Source organism: Oncorhynchus nerka, linkage group LG15 (genome assembly GCF_034236695.1).
Source record: "Oncorhynchus nerka isolate Pitt River linkage group LG15, Oner_Uvic_2.0, whole genome shotgun sequence".
In the NCBI taxonomy this organism is placed as follows: Eukaryota; Metazoa; Chordata; class Actinopteri; order Salmoniformes; family Salmonidae; genus Oncorhynchus; species Oncorhynchus nerka.
Window position 1 is genome coordinate 34,790,043 of NC_088410.1, and position 22,177 is coordinate 34,812,219.

A 22,177-nucleotide genomic window follows, 5' to 3' on the forward strand; every position below is an offset into this window, starting at 1 on the left:
GTTGAGGAGCAGGGGTAATCACCGTCAGTCAGAGAGAGAGAGAGAGAAAGAGAGTGGACAGTGAGCGCGAGAGATGCTTTACAGAGGAGCTGTGGAGCGAGAAAGAATGTAACAGGCAGATAGAAGGAGGAGCGCAGAAGAGAGACGGAGGAAAGCTGCTCTTTTTCTTTCCCCTTCTACACGCTACTATACCTGCTTTCTCACTCTCCTCCCACCTTGCCTCAGACCTTCAATTGTGGGCTGTTCCCTCCCTACCCTCCTCCCTCTCTGCCTCCTCCTATCGTACACGCTAGCGCTTGCTTTGGGCTGGGAGTGTGGCGCACCTCTCTCTCTCTAATCTCGGGTGGTTTTGTCTCTCGTTGCTCTGCTGCTGCTCTCAGGGGACTCGTCGCCGGGAAACTGGAATACAAACATGGGAGTGACAGGCAGATTGACTGTGGACATGCTGGGAATGGTAGTGGGATTGAGTGGGAACGCCACTGGATTTCCCCAACAATTCCCTCTCCTTCCCACCGACATGCAGGATTAACCAGGAACACCAGTTGGATTCCCCCAATTCCCATCGGAGGTAGAGAGTATGATTTTTATCCGTGTGTGTGTGTGTGAGGAGAGTGGGAATATGGGGCACAAATGAACACGGTGTCTTGTGTGTCTGAGACAGTGCTACAGATGATTGACTCGCCCTTGTCGTTACAGCAGACACCTGCTGGACCACCTCTGCCTGTATGACTACAACTGGGGAGAAGAGACGTAAAGAGAGATGAGAGAAGAGGCTTATGAGGCTATCCAAGCCTAGGTCAAAATGTGACATTTATTTGAGGATTTTGAAAAAGGTCAAAACTAGAGATTATAAAATAGTATTAGTATATGGCCCTCCCAACTAGAGTGGATTTGAGAATGGGCCCTGTTTGGCTCCTCCTGTTGCTGCTCACACCCCTCCTTTCAGCACAGGTTAGCATAGTTTCTGAATTGGGGACTACAGCCGAGTCAGAGGACCCAACGGAGTCTGTTGTGAGCACTACAGGGGAGCCGGGCACCCCCTACAGCCCCGATCCCTCAGGGTCGGTCACGATCCCCTCGGAAGCCCCAAAGGAGGACTGGACGCCGGCAGAGGTTTTTCTCTACAGCGGGGACTACTCCGTCTTGGGGAGAGTGGAGTGCGACCGGGCGTACAGTCTCACGGGCCAGAACGGCCCCCTGCCGCGAGGGTTCTATGGCCCCCTCCGACCGTCCATGGACGCCCTGGCCAACACGGCCAACTTCCTCAACATGATCTTCCAGGCCAGCGATCTGCGGGAGAGCAGTGTGCGGGAGGACATGGAGTGGTACCACGCCATGGTGCGCGCCCTTCTGGAGGCCGACCCCCTCATCCGGCAGGCCCTCCTCACCTTTGACGCCGACCCAGCCTCCACCACCCCCCAGCTTGTGCTCCGCGCCTCCCGGAACCCTGCCCCCCCCAGGTACCAGAACATCCTCCTCCAGGACCTCTCTAGCCAATGGGAAAGTCTGCACCTCCCGGCCCCCGCACCCGACGACACCTGGTTCAGCAGTTTCAAGTTTCCCGCCACCTCCAACCAGCCCACCTCGACACTATCTAAAAGAGTCCTCCTCAATGACCTCAGCACCCTGGACACGCCCAAATGGGGGCGGGGTGATAGCTACGTGACCAATCGCAGTGGGGTGCGCTGGGCCAATGGGCCATTCCTAGAGTGTGAGGACGGCCGCTTCCTGCCGGGCTGGCTGCTCACCCTATCCACTTCCTTCTACGGCCTGAAGCCCGACCTCAGCCCTGAGTTTAGGTCAGTCAGGGCCCTGGCTGCGTCTAAAATGGCACTCTATTGCTTATAAAGGTTTTGACAAAGTGTCACCCTATTCCCTATATAGTGCAATACTTTTGACCAGGGCGAGTTGGGCGAGGGCCCTGGTCATAAGTAGCACACAACATAGGGAATAGGGTGCCATTTGGACAAACCCATGTCTCTGTGTCTCATACTGATGACATAATTGATGTAGATAGGTTAAGTACCATCATCAAGGCATATGATGGCCCCAACCCACTACTCCTGCCCCCAGTAGGCTATAATTCACGTTTAGTGCATGGCTCTCAAAATATCTGGCCCCAGTAGTAGCAGTAGCAGGTGTAGTAGCAGCAGTAGCAGCAGCAGTAGCAGGTGTAGCAGCAGTAGTAGTAGCAGCAGCAGTAGTAGTAGTAGTAGCAGCAGTAGCAGTAGTAGCAGCAGTAGCAGTAGTAGTAGCAGCAGTAGTAGTAGTAGTAGCAGCAGCAGTAGTAGTAGTAGTAGCAGCAGTAGTAGCAGCAGTAGCAGTAGTAGTAGTAGTAGCAGCAGTAGCAGTAGTAGTAGTAGTAGCAGCAGTAGTAGCAGCAGTAGCAGTAGTAGTAGTAGTAGCAGCAGTAGCAGTAGTAGTAGTAGTAGCAGCAGTAGTAGCAGCAGTAGCAGTAGTAGTAGTAGCAGCAGCAGTAGTAGCAGCAGCAGTAGTAGTAGCAGCAGCAGAAGCAGTAGCAGTAGTAGCAGTAGTAGTAGTAGTAGCAGCAGTAGTAGCAGTAGCAGCAGTAGCAGTAGTAGTAGTAGTAGCAGCAGTAGTAGCAGTAGCAGCAGTAGCAGTAGTAGTAGTAGTAGCAGCAGTAGTAGCAGCAGTAGCAGTAGTAGTAGTAGTAGCAGCAGCAGCAGTAGCAGTAGTAGTAGTAGTAGCAGCAGTAGTAGCAGCAGTAGCAGTAGTAGTAGTAGTAGCAGCAGCAGCAGTAGTAGTAGTAGTAGCAGCAGCAGTAGTAGCAGCAGCAGTAGCAGAAGCAGTAGTAGTAGCAGCAGCAGCAGCAGCAGTAGTAGCAGTAGTAGTGTAGTAGAAACCAGAGAGCCACACTGGAGATACTTTGATAAGCATTTGAAATAGCAGATATGATTGAATTACCCATTGCTGGAAATCATCTGACATTTCAAAGTAAGTCACTTTTAAAGGCCAAAGAAGTTTATCGAGAGAAAATGTCAAGCTTCAGGCGATATTGTTGAATAATGGATGATTCAATTATAATAATAATATATTTGTTCCCATAAAAGGTCCTGTTGTTTATGTTGCTATTTGCAGGGATATTCTCTTTTACTGAAATGGATGTTTCTCTTTGTGTGTGTGTGTGTGTGTGTGCGCGCGTACTTGTGCCAGGGGTGTAATCCGTGTGGATGTAAACGTACAGGGCCTTGATGTGAACCAGTGTGACACGGGGGACGCTTGGTTTGCCAACACACACCAGTGCAACCGCACCACCATGGAGGTAAAGATCTTCTCAAAACATTTAAATGGAAAAATAGTAATTGAACTCCAAATTGTTGTTGAAGAGTTACAGAACCCCTTGTCTCTGACCAAGGCCTAGATTCAATCAGATCAAGCGTTAACCGGTGATAGTGTTGGAGCTGTCAAATCGGTCAGCAGCTGCTCTTGATCATTGTCACGAATCCACACCCATCCCACTCGCATTACACTGGGTGTTGACCAGAGGCAATGCCTCCTCTTGACAATCCTTTGCTCCAACGCTTCACTTTGCTTGAAATTTGTATAAAGTAGAGCATTTTTCTACTGCTCTGCTAGCAGGGTTCTCGCGGCTCACCTTCTCACAATCCCCCGCACATTTCTCTGCATGCCCTCGTTGAAAATGAATGGGAACACAACTTCTCCTTGTTGGTGAAACCCCCAACGAGAAAGTGTAGGCTACATATACACAATGACGCTCAAATTGAAAATCATTCAATGAAATAATGAGGATTTCTATCACCCTAACCGAGGTGTAGATCTCACATTCCAGTTTTGGAATTTGTAAACAAGGCTGCATTGGAATTATCTTAATGCAACTCCATGCACTCAATGGCAACGTCTGCTTTAGATATAATGCCAGGAGCCACTTGTGCATTTGACCGCTCTAATGCACTTCCACTTCCGACAATGCCAAAAACAACAGCGGATGTCTGCTAAAGCGGATCTGATTGAATAGAGCCCTACATCTCCTAGGACCAAACCTTGAGTGGGCTACTCTGTCACAAGAGATTGCAAAATCTCTAACTGACTAAGCTCAACTCCACGATTTACATTGGAGTTGAGGGTACTGGAGCTCCGACGCCACATAAAATGTTTATTTTATTCAAAACTACTGATTAAATCACCCAAAGAATAGCCCGCAATTACACACAACATTGTTCTGTGTAATTGCGGCCTATTCTTTGGGTGCTAAAATCTGTAGTTTTTGACACGACTACAATACGCCAAGCCCTAACCTATACACTTTTGTAAGTCACCATATAGGCACCATTTAAGTAGTAGTAGTGGGTATTGTTACATCATATGATGCATATAAATACACTCATCAAACCTAACCGCTTTAAATAGGTTTACTCTCTCTCCATCTCCTCCTTTACCTTCACCCTCCGATTTATTCCCCTTCTCTTGTTTGATCATCATCTGTCCTTTCTGACACAATCCTCTCCCTCTCATCCAGCCCTTCTGTGAAAAGATAGCTGTGCTGGGTGGCGGAGGGATGAGCTGCAGGATTAAGATGATAATCCAGCCATCCTTCCCCCAATCCCCATGCACCCATCACTCATCTGACAGACAGAAACAACACAGGAGCACAACCATATCCCAATCTCATCAGCATCATCCCCTCTCTAGTCTCATCCTGTCCCCTCATGGAACATCCAGAGACAGGTCAGAGGTGGAACAAGAGAGAGATTGATTTCCAGGTAGAATGGGATGTTATATTAGATATTATTTCATTTCCTACAAAAGGAGTTAATTGATTAATATCTAATTGTGGGCTAAGGCCTCTTTAAAAAGGGGAAAGATGGCTTGTATGCTGAAACCAATTTAAAAAGAAATGTAATGATGTATTTAAACTATATGATATATCTACACTTAAATCAAGTGATTTGATACCTTTATCCGATTTTCTCAAAAGGCAACAGATGTGTCTTTCACTTTCACTTGTATGTGTGTGTTACATACAAATTACTCACCAACTCAATTTTAAATCCATGTAACAGTCAATTAAACAAAATAAAAAAACACCTCTCTCAATCAAAATGACATAATGCAATAAAAAGAAATCACACAATGAACCACATTAGATAGACACTAAGTAAGTGAGTCTAGCCATAGAGCAAATACGACTCTGGAGTGAGCTTGATATGTACATCATGAGGCTTTAAAGTGCAGGTCCATGCTAGGTTTACCAACCGGCTGACTTTTAATGATTTACCATGTACGCCATCTCCATCTGAGAGAATTAAATTGCCTTCATGTCTGCGTTCAATTGAATCCACCGCACATACAAATATTTAACCCTTTAAATAGGAACGAGAATACCCCGCCCACCTTAGGATCTGTATTTTTCAGGCATCTATTTCTTGTGTTTCAGGGATTCAAAATCCACGTCAATTAAATTCCGCTAGATTGATAGCTTTCATTTTGATCCTCCGACTCTTTCATACTCTTGCTTGTGCCTGTCGTTTTTCCCGTTAACGTTACGAACGTGGAAATGTTTGTTATGCCCTGTCAAACACACCGCGGTAATGGCTGCAATGGGCTACATTGTCTTTCTGTTGAATCTATACGAAAGCTAAAGCGTCGTCAGGGATTTAACACACCGTCTCGACGCGTACATCAGAAAAATGAGAAGAAAGATGACCTAATTTCGATGGTGTTCATTTTTGTGGAATTTGAAAAAGTAATAATTTAATAGACGTAGGGAACTGGTCTGTCTGCCCGATATAAAGGGTCAAAACTGGCGGAGGAATAAAAATAGCATAAATAGGAAAGTATACCAGTTTCATTTGAGGACCAGGATGTTGACAACTGTGCAATACAGATTGCAAAATAGTTGGGAATAGATTTTTGATACACCGATTCCATGGTACAGGGTGTATGAGTTGATATATAAAACAAGGAGATCTGGAGTGACCGTGTCAGTCAATTACTAATATACTAATTCTCTTAGTAAAAGTATTTATCTTCAACTCACAATCTGTGGATTCTATTTGATTATATAGATTGAAAATGTACTTTAAACATCACAGCATAGTTGAAAGATATGTTGCGTAGAAATCCGAAGAGGGTGGTCAGCAGAGATAGATGGGATGGGCTGAGGGAAGCTGAGGGTTGTTAGGTGGAATTGGAAACAACTGGGTGTGGAGTTGTTGTGTGGGAGATAAAAGTAAAACAATTTTTTTAACATAATGAAAAGTATGTTTGAATGACACTGAGGGGCAGTGTTTTTACAACTAATGCCGGTTTGCCTGAGGTTGACGCCGTGCAGGTGTTTGTACACATGCATATACACACACTCTCATTCAAATAAATGCATACAAGAACACACACATACATGTAATAGTGCCAGACATGCACACAAACATATACAGTTGGCATTGCAGTTATAATCTTTGTTGTCTTTGATGTCCTTTGTCAATTTTTTGTTCTTTTTGTGTTTTTTATTTATTTTTTGCATTGTTTGCTGTTTTCTTCTGTCTTTTTCTTTTTTTCTCTTCAGTTCATTCTCTTGGTTGTTGATGCATTGGGGGATTCTTGGGGGCGGGGAATGGAATGAATTGTATTTTTATTCTTGGGGGGACTGTGGGAAGGGTTTCGAATGGTTGAGGGACAGCTATTGGGGAACTTTGGGGGGATCTTGGAGGGTTCGTGGTTCACGTTTTTTGGCCTGGTGGGAGATCTGTCAACGTGCCCTTGAGCAGGGCATTGACCCTGGATGCTTCTGTGTGTCACTCTGAATGGGATGTTGGATGACTGGTATGATGTAGTTGTTGAGCGGCTTCACTGAAAATATATTTTATGTTTCGGATATTCAATAAAAACACATTTTTTAAATAAAAATAATTAAAAAAATGTATACAAAAACACTTTTTGTAAATATATTTTAATACTGTTGAAATGTTTACAAATTAGATGCACTGAAGTGAAACCAACTTCAGAAAATGAAGACTTGAATTATAGTGATATGTCTGATCTCGCAAACAATGTAAATTATGTTTAGATACTGTAGGTGTAATCTAGAGACAAGCGTGTTGATTTTTAATGTGAAGGTATCCTGCTATTGACACACTTGTTGAATTATGCAAGAGAACGTGACAACAACAGTAAAAAATGAGGTGGTCTAGACAGTGCAGGTAGGGTTGACCGAGCAAGTGTCTGGTGGTTGCGGCCCTGTTCCTCCTCTTTATGTTAATTTACGCACATATGCAAATACGTCTGGTGTATTTATGCAAATGAGGTACATATAATTGAAAAAATACCTGATACAATAAGTAAATGTATATGAGTGCATTCTAAGAAGAAAAAAAAGTGAAATTTGACAATAAATTGAATATCTGCATTCCCACCAAAATCCCTGAACTCCATTCATTATTTGTCCGTGCCAGTAAAATGTTTTTATTATGTGCTATAACTCAATATCTCATGGATTATAAAAATTCAAAAAGTTTGGAGTATCTTCATCCATTGTCCAACTGATGCATTTATTAGAATAGTTTAAAAAAAACTTTTAACAATTTTGATGACCGTTGCTATTTTAAGCATGCCATTAGGTCTGTCACTACCTGATGTGGGAGTGCACGTGTACTTGAGTGTGGGCGTGTGTGTGTTACGTGCATGCGTGTTTGTGTGTGTATGTGCATATGGGATTTCACTGGCATAAAAGGGATAATGCTCTTGGTAGCGAAGCATTACATATCCATTTAGGTTTTAACTTAGATTAACACGGAGGCGAGAGGAGAGCGTCCAAATGGCTGTTTCCTTGACTGAATGCTGCTGTGCTGGGAACCATCATGGTGGAGAAACTAACACCAGGCTGGCTGAGAGAACATATGGAACACACTCCATCTCCATTAACTCGAGAACAGCCAAGCATGTCAGTCCAATCAGGCATAGGCAATACAGTCACCTAACTAATAATTCATACCCTTTTTACCATAACAAGAGAACATTGTGCTTTTGGCCATTTTTACCCAGAAATGCTGGTATTACAGCAGCAGCAGAGATGATGCCTTGGTTGCATTGGTTTTTCTGACATCCACAGCTGTTTACAGCTGGAAACTTTGCAATGGATGCAGATATGCCAACGAAAAAGTATTGCTTGCATTTAATTAAATAGTTTTTTTATTCCCTAGACCCTATTCATCCTTGGTAATCATGTGCGTAGACTCCGTCTAGCCAATCAGGTTTCAGCCAATTAGGACATTGATTGATCAAAACTCAAACTACTAGCCTCAGGGGATATTTACACCCCTGTCCTTGTACTGTGATGTGAACTCTAACCCCCACTGCTTTTACTACCCTCCAGTGTGAGCCAATCACAGGCCAGGGATTCAGATTGGGCCAGTACTGCTGTCGCTGCAGAGAGGGATACTACAGCCCCCCAATGGACGGTAATTAAGATACACAGGTTTCATCCCAAATGGCACCCTATTCCCTTTATAGTGCACTACTTTTGACCGGGGCCCATAGGCTAGTGCACCATGTAGGGAATAGGGTGCCATTTCGGATGCATACACAATCAAGAACATTTCTATTCAATATTTGTCTAAGAACTTTACTTCATATAAGACCCTGGTCAAGGTGATGTAATCTTTTGACTTGTATGCCAAAAACAGCTCTAAGACAATACTTAAGATTTATTGTCGTCACTGTCCAGCTGTCTTTGTTTCTATCCCCATGCATGTCTAATACAGAAGGTGGTGCTCTGAACGGCAGCGGTGAGGAGGGGGGTGGCGTGTGTTACCCGGCCCTGCCCATCTGTCTCCCCTGTTGGCCGGGCTGCAAGCGTTGCGAGGACGGCACCCCCTGTTGGGTAGAGGAGGACTGGTTCCTCAGAGCCGGGGTGCTGGCCGTCCAGGGCTTCTTCATGCTGCTGGTGTTCATCAGCATGCTGGTGGCCTACCAGTTCAGACGCAGCAGGGTGAGTGAGAGGGTCATATTCATTAGGGTACACTGTAGCAAAATGTATAGCAATGGAAAATGTGTGTTTCTTGTTGGACAAGTTAAGGTAGTCCCTCCCTATTGCAGTATGTTTTCTTCCATGTGGTGCCTAATGAATACACCTCTGGAGTAACTCCTCTAACAGTTAAGGTTAATGGTAGAGTCATATGATTCTAGATCTGTGGTTAAGGGCAACTTCTACAACAAGCCATCATTGATGGTTAACTGTGCGGTTTCATCATGAAGTTCTCACTAATCTTCAAGTTTCAAAGTTTATTCGCAGTGCTACTTTAGTCTATACTTACAAGGAAATTGATATCAAGCTCTGTTAAAAGTAACAATTAAGTTGTTCCCTCATTCTTTGGAAACACTGTCAGTGCTAGAATATTGCTTCCTTGTATATTGCATATGCTGAAACTCTGCTCTGTGGCTCTATCACAGGTAATCTAGTCATCTTGACGTCTTCTGTCATTACTCATCATAGTCGTTGTCACTCTAGATAAGAAATATGGAAATACCTAACTCTGGGCTCTGTGCTTGAATTTAAAAAACGTCTCAAAGTAGGAGTGCTGATCTAGGATCAGGTCCTCCCTGTCCATATAATATTATTCACTATGACCTATGAGACCAAACTGATCCTATATCAGCACTACTCTAAGACTCCTGAATATGAGCCCTGAGTGTCAACATGAATTGAATATCTTAAGCCATGTTCTATGTGACAGCTTATGAATTAATACATTTATCCGATAACAGATGTATGCAAACAGTATGGCCAACATACAGGTAACTGACAAAATAAAGAAAACATACAGAAAGACAACATAAGTTGTCTTTAATAGGGCGTTGGGCCACCACGAGCCGCCAGAACAGCTTCCATCCACCTTGGTATAGATTCTACAAGTGTCTGGAACCCTATTAGAGGGATGCGACACCATTCTTCCTTGAGAAATTTCATAATTTGGTGTTTTGTTGATGGAAAACGCTGTCTCAGGCGCCACTCCATAATCTCCCATAAGTGTTCAATTGGGTGGAGATCTGGTGACTGAGACACACACACGCTTTAAACCCCCTATACTCCTTTGAGACCCCTCTTTCAGAGTCACTGAGATCTCTTCTAGCCATGGCTGCCAAATTAATGGCCAACTGGGCATGTTTATACAAGCATGATGGAAGTGGCCATTTTAATTGCTTAATTAACTCAGAAACCACACCTGTGTGGAAGAACCTGCTTTCAAATACTTTGTACCTCTCCTTTGCTCAAGTGTTTCCTTTATTTTGGCAGTTACCTGTATATCTTCATGTGTCATCGCATTACAGCAGGGGCATTAGTATAATTGTACCTCCCCCTGGCCATTCTTCCTCTACAAGATAGTGCTCCATGGATCTAGTCTCTGCATACATCAACACATCTAGAGTTAAATGGTTAAACACGGAGCAGCGATGGTCCACAGAGACATCACAAATCAAAGCACTGTAAGATAAGCACATCATACTGAACCAATCATGTTTCCTCAATTCCTCTCTCTCCCCCTCCCCTCACTTTCCATCTCCCCTTCCACCTCTCTCTCCCTCATCCACCCTTTCCCTCGCTCTGCCTCATCACCCGCATCCTTCTTTCCATCGACCTCTACCTTCCGTCTTCTCTGCCCTCCCTCACCCTTTCCCTCCCCCTCACCTTCCCTCTCTCCCGCATCCATCCCTCCTCTCTTCCCTCCCTCCATCTCACCTCTCCCCCTTCTCTCTGTCTATCTCACCTATAGAGGATCCGGGCATCAGGTCTCCTACTGTTAGAGACCATCCTGTTTGGCTCTCTGCTCCTGTACTTCCCGGTGAGTGAGAGAGTATATGAGCGAGTGAGGGGAGGGAGGGGAAGGTTGCATCCCAAATGGCACCCGTATAGACCCTAGTCAAAAGTAGTGCACTATATAGGGAATAGGGTGCCATCTGGGACGCAGCCAATGTATTCGTTGCATTACTCAATGGCCGGCGATAGATTATCGATCACTTGTGTGATTCATTATCTAAATGAAGTAGTCGTTGCAAGACTCACTCATACATGTATCTAGCCTGAATCACTGATCAAAGTATCCCGTTCAAGCCAATGGTAAGTGATGGGGGCATGCCCTTGTAAGTCATGGATCATATTACTTCGCTCGCTAGAACATAAGGTTGAGTTACATATGTGCGATATACACATATTAATGTGTTCCCTTCCTCCGTTCGAAACGGAGGAGCTTTGCTGTGTTCCCACTTCACTACGGTATCACAGATGCACTAAAGAAACACCTATGGGGGATTCGGACGCTAAAAGGCAGATGCAAAGGTGAAATTCCTTTCAGTCTGCTGTAGCTGTGGCGCATTGGCCCAGACAAAAGGGCAACTGAGGGACAGACTCTCTCATCTCTGTAGGGCATCACCTGGGGGGGGGGGGGGGGTCACACACCGCCCCCTTTAGCCCTCCAGCCATTTGATCTATTGTTGCCGCGGTCACCGACCTAGAGCACACATACAATTCCACTCATGTACACACACAGTCATGTACACTGCTCATTTCTGTATACGTTCTGTACTGTTGTATACAGTTGTGATTACTAAGTGCATCGTGTGTCTCCCCTCTTGAGGTAGGTAGAAATGTTCAATTTGAACACATTATAATCAATTATGCTTCTGTATGATTTTTATCCACAAAGCCTGTTGCCTATTGTAACTACAAAGACAAGGTAAACTAAGCTCATAGGGAGTGATTTCGCGTGATAGAACATCTGCTAATACCTCTCTCTATCTCTCCCCCTCAGGTTTTCATCCTGTACTTCAAGCCCAGCACCTTCCGATGCATCCTGCTTCGCTGGGTGCGACTTTTGGGCTTTGCCATCGTCTATGGAACGGTAACACTGAAGATATATAGGTCTGTACTACTGCACTCTCTCACTACTACATTTCACGTATCGTCAGTATCACCTCATGTGTATCCCCACGTTATAGTCAGGTCTAACAATATGTTGTGAGCTCTTTCACTGGACTCAGATCCGTTTGTATGCTGTAATGTAATTCAAAATGTGTCAAAAAGTGTCTGTAGATGTATCTCTCTGTGGAATGAGTAACATCAAGTCAACTTCCCACACATACAGGGTTCTCAAGGTGTTCCTGTCGCGCACAGCCCAGAGAGTGCCCTACATGTCCAGCATACACCTGCTGAGGTTGCTGGGAGTTATGGTTGTGACCGTCAGCTGGTTCTTGTGTGCGTGGACCGCGGGCGTTCTACAGAACCGTGACCGTAACGTTCCGTTACTGATCATATCGACCACGTCGGATGGTCAGGGCTTCAGCCTCTGTGACCTGGACCGCTGGGACTACATGATGGCCGTGGGTGAGTGGATAACACTAATTGAAAAAGACGGTTGTTTGTGTTTTCCAGGTAATACAGAGAAAAAAAATATATATTGGAAAGAGAAACTTCCAGCACACGAGCATTCTTGTGTCGACCTCTTGACCAAAACCAAAAATCCAGTAAATGCTACTGTTATCGATTTGGCTTTTTCTGACTGGTTTCAAATAAAAGAACACTGAGCTACAAATCACATTCCTGATTGAGGTCAGGGGTAAAAATCAATTTACAAACGTGATTTTGAGCTCAAAAACCCAGATAAAAACAACATTACTGCCTGACGCTATTTGTGTATGATAAGAAAATAAACGTTATGTCTGTCTATTTTTTGTCTCAGCCGAGCTGATGTTTCTGTGCTGGGGCAGTTTACTGTGCAGTGCTGTGAAGCCAGTGCCCTCAGCCTTCCACGAGCCTCGCTACATAGGTATCGCCATACACAACGAGCTGCTGCTATCCTCCATGTTCCACCTGCTACGGTAACCAGCGTTTACTGCCTCTAAACAGAGGCAGTAAACCGGGATAACGAATATTATTTATAGTATATAAGCCTACACTAGATGACTGACAGGGGGCAGTGTTTTGAAGCCACCGCACCTCCATCTCGGCACTCCCCAACCATTGTGATAAATATTATTATTCATGTCTACATGTTTTTTATACAATACGTTTATTTTATTACAGACACAATGCATACTTTAAATTATATTATGTGAGCTAGACGTTAAAAAAAACATGTTCCTTGAAGTATCATTTTTTGAAAGTTACTGTGCCCACTCCAACAAAAAATACCTAAATTCATGTAATTTTCTCTTTGAAACATTTAATTCCTATGGAGGACTGCTTCTTCTGGGGAGTGCCAATATGGCCGACCGGTGGCTTCAAAGCCTCTCATTGGCCAATACATAGCATCAGCAATCCAGGGTTTATATACATCACTGAATAAAACATGTTTATTCACCAGGAGAAATGCATATTGTATAGGGACATAGAACATGTCTTTCTGTTCTATATTTTCCTTAGGTTTGTCATGCCCTCTCTGCATCCTGACTGGATGCTGTTGCTGTTCTTCACCCATACGCATGTCACTATCACTGTGACACTGGCCCTGCTCTTCATACCCAAGGTACACTACCGCTCAAAAGTTTGGGGAAGTCTTAGAAATGTCCTTGTTTTTGAAAGAAAATCACCTTTTTCCCCCATTAAAATAACATCAAATTGATCAGAAATACAGTGTAGACATTAATGTTGTAAATGACTATTGTAGCTGGAAACGGCTGATTTTTTTATGGAATATCTACATAGGCCCATTATCAGCAGCCATCACTCCTGTGTTCCAATGGCACGTTGTGTTAGCTATTCCAAGTTTGTAATTTTAAAAGGCTAATTGATCATTAGAAAACCCTTTTGCAATTATGTAAGCACAGCTGAAAACTGTTGTCCTGATTTAAAGAAGCAATAAAACTGGCCTTTCAACTAGTTGAGTATCTGGAGCATCAGCATTTGTGGTTTCAATTACAGGCTCAAAATGGCCAGAAACAAAGAATGTTCTCCTGGAACTCGTTAGTATATTCTTGTTCTGAGAAATGAAGGCTATTCCATGTGAGAAATTGACAAGAAAAGGAAGATCTCGTACAACGCTGTGTATTACTCCCTTCACAGAACAGCGTAAACTGCTCTAAGCAGAATAGAAAGAGGAGTGGGAGGCCCCGGTGCACAACTGAGCAAGAGGACAAGCAGTTTGCGCTGTAGTGTGAAGTGAGTAGTACACAGCGTTGTACGAGATCTTCAGTTTCTTGGCAATTTCTCGCATGGAATAGCCTTCATTTCTCAGAACAAGAATATACTAACGAGTTTCAGGTCTTTGTTTCTGGCCATTTTGAGCCTGTAATCGAACCCACAAATGCTGATGCTCCAGATACTCAACTAGTCTAAAGACCAGTTTTATTGCTTCTTTAATCAGAACAACAGTTTTCAGCTGTTCTAACATAATTGCAAAAGGGTTTTCTAATGATCAATTAGCCTTTTAAAATTATAAACTTGGAATAGCTAACACAACGTGCCATTAGAACACAGCATGATGATAATGGGCCTCTGTACGCCTATGTAGATATTCCATAAAATAAATCTGCTGTTTCCAGCTACAATAGTAATTTACAACATTAACAATGTATACACTGTATTTCTGATCAATTAGACGTTATTTTAATGGACAAAAAATGTGCTTTTCTTTCAAAAACAAGGATATTTCTAAGTGACCCCAAACTTTTGAACGGTAGTGTACATGGCAATTTTCTTCCACAAGCAATATAAGTATAAATCTGAATCTGACACATAATAACTACTGTCTGTGTGTTCTGTAGTTCCTCCATGTTTCGAGGGCGGGGAGAGAGGAGATTGCAGAGGAGGTTTATGAGGATGAGGTGGAATTGCGGCGATCCGGCTCGTACCTCAACAGCAGTTTTACCTCAGCAGTTTGGAGTGACCACAGCTTGGACCCCGATGACATTCGGGTAAAGTCCTTTTCTGCCCTGGACACTTACTAAGTGACCATTTCTATTCAGGCACTGTCTAGGCCAAGAGGGGGAGAAATTATGAATCAAATTTAAATCTTAGTAAAATAAAACAATTATAAACATTGAATTACTGCTATAACCATTTGCAGGATCACTTTATACTAATTTAAAACAATTCTAATTTTCATTATAGACATAGAAAGCCCTGTGTGTATTTCACAATTTGTGGCCTGGCATAGAACTGACCTGTGTTTTCTCCTCCGCCTGCCCCTTCTCTTCTCCCTAAACTTGCTCTCCTTGTCCTTAACAATAACTCTTCCCCAACTAACTGTTCCCTATGGTTTTTCCCTCTGCTCACTCATACCAATACCCTCCCTAATTCCCTTTATCCTTCCTTCTCTCTTCCTTTTCACCTGAAACCAGGATGAGCTGAAGAAATTGTATGGTCAATTGGAGGTCCACAAGACCAAGAAGATGACAGCAAACAACCCCCACCTGCAGAAGAAGCGCAGCTCTCGGCGCGGGCTGGGCCGGTCCATCATAAAGCGTATCACTGAGATCCCAGAGTCCATGAGCCGACAGTGTAGCCGTGATGGCAAAGAGGTCAACTTGGGCAGCAGGGATGTTACGCACGCCGAGTCCAGTAAGAGAGCGCCAGATACTTTTAGCGTAAATTACAAAGATCAACCAGTAAAGCAGCCTTCACCAGTGCTGCGTAAATCTCAAAGTGACTATGACTATGTAACCGATAAAGACCCCTCCTTGCACGACTCCATGTTAAGGGCGACTCTAGCTAAGAGATGCTCACAGCGCTCTGAGACAGACTCGTTGTATATGGCACCATTGGTCTGTAAGTCGGCCAGTGCCCAAAACCTTACAGTCGATAACAATCTCCTGCTTCCTGGACCTACCAAGCTACACAAGTCACTGAGTTTAGCGCCCAGTAAAACCCACAGTCTGGAAGACACCTCTCGGGTAGGCAGAGATACCGAAGGCGAGCAAGGGCAGTCCCAACAGGATGTCGCTATCAAGGACCAGACATCAAGTGCCCTTGTGCAATCCCAGTCCTATGACAAGGCCGAAGTGTGTCCCTGGGAGCTTGCGGAGGAACGCCCTGCCAACAAGAACCAGCCACACGTTACCTTTGCTCCCTCTGAGGAAGAACCAGAGAGCCCAGAGGGTTTATCATCACCAATACTGAAACATATTTGCCCCTGGGACCATTTACCAGTTCCTACCCCAGCAGAAAGTACTGCTGGGGATTCACAAGGCGGAGAGGCAGAATGTGAGTCCCCGAGACCCCAGGCTCCCATCTCCGCTAGTGTACCTGGGTCCCCAAAGAACACGCGGGTCTTCTCCTTCCGCACTTCCACCCAGAAATGGCTCTCTGTAAAATCTTTTGTAGGATCTGTGGATGCAGGCATCAAGGAAAAAGACAAAAAGGAGACAGCAGGAGATACGGTTAAGAAACTGGACTCAATATCACAAAAAAGCCAGGGGAGTGTAGCCACCATCGCCGTTATCGCAGCATTAAAATTAAAAACTCCAAGCATTTCAAGCGCAGAAGTGAAATCACAAAGTGTTTCAAACTTGGAGAAGAAATATAATGTTTCAAGCATAGACAAAAGGACACAGCAAAAAAGAAGTATGACAACAGTAGATGTGAAACCTGCCCTCGTGAAACAGGCTGCAATCAGACTGTCCTCAAGTGATTCCTCTGAAAGAAGTCCTAGGAGAATAGTGGTTGTACAGTCCACTGTCTATCCTTGGGAGTCAGAGGACATGCAAAAGGACAGTATGTATGAAAACGTGTTCATCTCAAGCAAAAACACTGCACATAGCACAGCTAAGACTCCTTCCACTCACAGAAGGGGTTGCCAAATTAGGCCTGCTCTGAGTGTTGCCCAATCAGATATTAGCCCATGGGATGTTCCTGCTTCCTCCCAGCAAGCCCCACAGAGACAACAAAGCATCATAGCAGACATCTGCCCGTGGGAGGTGGAGGAACCAGAGGAGGATCCAAAGGCGCCTGCACGTGTCAGTGTATGTCCTTGGGAATCAGAAGAAGTATTGAAAAGACAGGAGAGTATCCGGGGAGAAGTATGCCCTTCGGAAGCTATTGTTTCCGCCATCCCAATTACTTCAGCGTCCAACCAGTCTGAGAAGAAATCAGACGGTCTGAACAAGAAACCAACAGACGTATGTCCTTGGGAAACCGATGAAACCCCACAGATTTCTCAAGGCCTAAAACCCCAAGAGAGTGTACGGGTTGATGTCTGCCCTTGGGATGTGGGGGATTCCTTCCCTGAAAAAGTAAAGGTGGCAATTATTTATGAAAATGTTCATCCACAGGAGAATAAGGGATTGCATAAGGCGCCACCAAAATGTCAGGAGACAATACATGCAAATGTCTGTCCATGGGAATCTGAAGAGACCCCAAAATCCCAAGACGGTGTACGGGAGAATGTCTGTCCTTGGAAATCAACGGACATGCCAAGCATTGGGAAGCAAGATGTACAAACAAAAAGCACAGAGCAACCTAAATCTGCCCCTGAAAAAAAACGAAGTGTCCCCATAGCGAAAGCATGTCCATGGGAATTCCCTGACCCACCGAAAGACTTGACAGTACTTTGTCCTTGGGAAAAGGAGGAGAGTCCAATGCCACCCATAGCCATAAAGATCACCAAAGGATCATTTTCCCAGGAGACCACTGTTGCAAAACCCAATATTTGTCCATGGGACATTGGAGACCAAGAAGAGATAGAAGGAAAAGACAGCCCTTGTACAAATGTTTGTCCTTGGGAAACCCAAGGCAGAACTCAAGCTGATCCAAAAAAGACTGACAGCGTTCAAGTAAATATTTGTCCTTGGGAGACTGAGAAACCAGAGCAGCAAGAAAGCACTCCGGCTATTGTCTCCATAGAAACAGGAAAGATTAAAAGACCAGACAGCGCTCTGGCAGATGTTTGTCCTTGGGAAACAGGGGCAACTGATGAGCCAGACAAGACAAAAAGACGAGATGGCACTCAAACGGAGATTGGTCCATGGGAAACTGAGGATCCAAAAAAGACAGAGGAGAAAGATGGTGTCAAAGTTGATGTTTGTCCTTGGGAAACTGGAGAGACTGAAAAGACAATTGGACAAGACAGTACTAAAGCAGATATCTCCAAGGAAACACAAAAAGAGAAAAGACGAGATAGTGTTCGAGTTAATATTTGTCCTTGGGACACTGATATCCCCAAAGAACCAGAAAAGATGAAAAAAACAGACGGTGTTTGGGCAGATGTTTGTCCATGGGAAACTGGTCCAGCTGAAGAGTCAGAAAAGACTAAAGGCCAGGACAGCACCAAGGCAGACATTCTTCCATGGGAAACTGGTCCAGCTGAAGAGTCAGAAAAGACTAAAGGCCAGGATAGCACCAAGGTAGACATTTGTCCATGGGAAACTGGTCCAACTGAAGAGTCAGAAAATACTAAAAGCCATGACAGCACCAAGGTAGACATTTGTCCATGGGAAACTGGTCCATCTGAAGAGTCAGAAAATACTAAAAGCCAGGACAGCACTAAGGCAGACATTTGTCCATGGGAAACTGGTCCAGCTGAAGAGTCAGAAAATACTAAAAGCCATGACAGCACCAAGGTAGACATTTGTCCATGGGAAACTGGTCCATCTGAAGAGTCAGAAAATACTAAAAGCCAGGACAGCACTAAGGCAGACATTTGTCCATGGGAAACTGGTCCAGCTGAAGAGTCAGAAAATACTAAAAGCCAGGATAGCACCAAGGCAGACATTTGTCCATGGGAAACTGGTCCAGCTGAAGAGTCAGAAAAGACAAAAGGCCAGGAAAGCACCAAGGCAGACATTCTTCCATGGGAAACTGGTCCAGCTGAAGAGTCAGAAAAGACTAAAAGCCAGGACAGCACCAAGGCAGACATTTGTCCATGGGAAACTGGTCCAGCTGAAGAGTCAGAAAAGACAAAAAGCCAGGACAGCACCAAAGCAGACATTTGTCCATGGGAAACTGGTCCAGCTGAAGAGTCAGAAAAGACTAAAAGCCAGGACAGCACCAAGGCAGACATTTGTCCATGGGAAACTGGTCCAGCTGAAGAGTCGGAAAATACTAAAAGCCAGGATAGCACCAAGGCAGACATTTGTCCATGGGAAACTGGTCCAGCTGAAAAGTCAGAAAATACTAAAAGCCAGGACAGCACCAAGGCAGACATTTGTCCATGGGAAACTGGTCCAGCTGAAGAGTCAGAAAAGACTAAAAGCCAGGACAGCGCCAAGGCAGACATTTGTCCATGGGAAACTGGTCCAGCTGAAGAGTCAGAAAATACTAAAAGCCAGGATAGCACCAAGGCAGACATTTGTCCATGGGAAACTGGTCCAGCTGAAGAGTCAGAAAAGACAAAAGGCCAGGAAAGCACCAAGGCAGACATTCTTCCATGGGAAACTGGTCCAGCTGAAGAGTCAGAAAAGACTAAAAGCCAGGACAGCACCAAGGCAGACATTTGTCCATGGGAAACTGGTCCAGCTGAAGAGTCAGAAAAGACTAAAAGCCAGGACAGCACCAAGGCAGACATTTGTCCATGGGAAACTGGTCCAGCTGAAGAGTCAGAAAATACTAAAAGCCAGGATAGCACCAAGGCAGACATTTGTCCATGGGAAACTGGTCCAGCTGAAAAGTCAGAAAATACTAAAAGCCAGGACAGCACCAAGGCAGACATTTGTCCATGGGAAACTGGTCCAGCTGAAGAGTCAGAAAAGACTAAAAGCCAGGACAGCACCAAGGCAGACATTTGTCCATGGGAAACTGGTCCAGCTGAAGAGTCAGAAAATACTAAAAGCCAGGATAGCACCAAGGCAGACATTTGTCCATGGGAAACTGGTCCAGCTGAAGAGTCAGAAAAGACTAAAAGCCAGGACAGCACCAAGGCAGACATTTGTCCTTGGGGGACCGGGGATCCTATAGAACCAGAGAAGATAAAAAAGCAAGAGAGTGTTCGAGAAGACGTTTGCTCATGGGAAACTGATGAAACAGAAAAGTCTGCCGAGAAAGAGGAAACTATGATTGCCAGTGGCATACAGGACATCACAGAGACCCAGGGTGCACTCTCTATGGAAGAGGGTGACGCTGCAGAACCTGTAGCCGGCAGCACACAGACGGCAGAGGCAGCCAAAGCTAATATGCCCCTGGCTCGGCGTGATGCTATGTGCCCTTGGGAGATGGAAGGGACCAAATCACCATCATCCCCGTCATCCATCACAGAACACGACAATAACTCTGACGTTTTTACATGGGAGCCTGAAAACATTCTTGAAGAGGAAGAGGAAGAGGAGGAAGATGATGCCGAGAGTGCTGCTGAAGCCTTCATCTTCCCATCCGACTTGTAAACGCCAAGACTGTCAATTACTGGCTAGAACAAGAATGGTCTCAGTGGGTTGTTGCACCCGATTCACTGACTGGGTCACTGTGCAAAGCTGTCCCATAGCAGGGGGGGTAATGAATAGGACATGACCTTTGCAAACCTGAATGTAGCAAAGGCCCCTGGACTGTCCATCCATAACACTCCCCAGAAAAACACTGCTCCACAAGCAATACGCCCCTGGGCCAGGATCTGCAAATGCTCTGCCCACCAGAGGTACATTTACCCTCCCAGGTTCTCAATCAGAGAAAGCTTCTGGATGCAGTCCCTCTTCTTCTTACCACTTTGACCCCTTTTAGAAATGTATATTGTTTTCGGTCTTTCTGTGTTTAAGTGACAATGGGCTCTTCTGTATCACACAGTTAAAACCCCATCGCCATGGCTGTGAAAGGTTGACAATGTGTTTAAATAACAGCCTGAGCTTGACGAAGCTGGCGATAACTCCTTATAGACACACAGGGAAATAATCTACACCAGACCAGTGCTCCTTCAGGTTAACCTGGAAGCACATCCAGCATTTTTGTAAATCACTGATTACAATGGTGGTGATGCATGTCCTTTTGTTGCCTGCTATAAACACATTCCAAACAATTTAAGGACAGCTTTCCAGCTGTAATATAAATCTGTGCTTTTTCAAAGTCAATTGTGTCAATTACAAAGTCGTGGCTACAAGGATATCAAATGTAATGTCAGTAATGTGGATCAACAACATGATCATGTCCCCACAGACACAGAGCTAATATTAATAATACATCTAACTTTAACAGAGAACTTAAATCATACTAATTCAATACTGACTTGTGAAGAACTAGCTATGATCTGTTCTTTTGAATCATTTACAATACCAATTTTATTAAAGAAGAATAAATACATGAATTCATATTTAAACATTTAAAAAAGGTAGATCTACACTTTGAAGAGAATGCAAGACCAAACCTTTTTTCACATTTATTTTTTTAAAGCATACAACTCAATTTGGAAACAGTTGCCCTAAAAAGAACTGCACCCCAGTATAGTCCTGCTAAAACTGTACATAAGGCCATTGTCATTGATTTATTCACCATTTCCATGCTTTATTTACCAAATGTATCCATCCATCTTGGCCACATCTCCGCATTCAGTGGAAATTAAAGTTTGTGCGGTGGTGATATCATGTTATTCGCAATGGACTAACTTTGTTTTGTGAGCGTTTTTTGAATGGTGCTGTCTTTTTGTTAAGTAGAATGAAACACCATCATCACACAATGCATCCTTTGTGTACGCAAGTTGAAAGTGATTTCTGTTGATTTCAGTTATTTTTGTATGTTTTGCTTATGAAAAGTACAGATTATTCGGATATAAAATGTACATTCACTGAAATCAAAAAGGTATGAAAAAAGAGATGGGACATTTTATTTTTGTATTCTTTAAATGAACATGTAATATATTCACCATTGAAATAAACCATACAATCTGTACAGATCTGGACAATATGGATTATAATTGTTTTAGATGCAACGAACAACAGTGCATTTGTATATAAAAAGGCAGAAAACTAAATGTAGCTTCATGATGTTTTCTTAAAAAAAATGGAATGTTCATTTTAACAGTTGATTTTGAGTCTGTATTTGTTGGCCCAGAATTACAGCTCCCACCTGTGGTCTATTTGTGCCACTGCACAGCCTTAGGCTTGGGCACTTCATAGTTGAGCCCCTCGAATTCCTCGCCTGGCTTGAGCTCCGGGCCAAGGATCATAACAGTCTGAAACGGAGGAAATAAAAGCCAGTGAGCAGAAATTACAACCAGACAAATGGGCGCTCATATTAGCTTGTGTGTACCATACTAAGAACACTGAGTGAGGAAATCTAAGGCCAGTCCTAAAACTG

At 44.1% G+C, this 22,177-nt stretch overlaps 1 protein-coding gene and 1 pseudogene across 1 annotated transcript; one reads left to right on the top strand and one right to left on the bottom strand.

The window, feature by feature from the left end:
• Positions 1–21,773, top strand: LOC115143616 (G-protein coupled receptor 179-like). The gene is made up of 11 exons (XM_065001535.1): positions 1–1,799; positions 3,175–3,283; positions 8,351–8,435; positions 8,739–8,965; positions 10,749–10,817; positions 11,784–11,893; positions 12,117–12,355; positions 12,711–12,849; positions 13,394–13,496; positions 14,734–14,883; positions 15,310–21,773. Exons 1-11 carry the CDS (start codon positions 868–870, stop codon positions 20,278–20,280), a joined length of 7,134 nt encoding a protein of 2,377 aa, XP_064857607.1. The 5' UTR covers positions 1–867; the 3' UTR covers positions 20,281–21,773.
• The window catches only part of LOC115143618 (large ribosomal subunit protein mL45-like), a 6,645-nt pseudogene continuing 6,150 nt past the window's right edge, over positions 21,683–22,177 (bottom strand).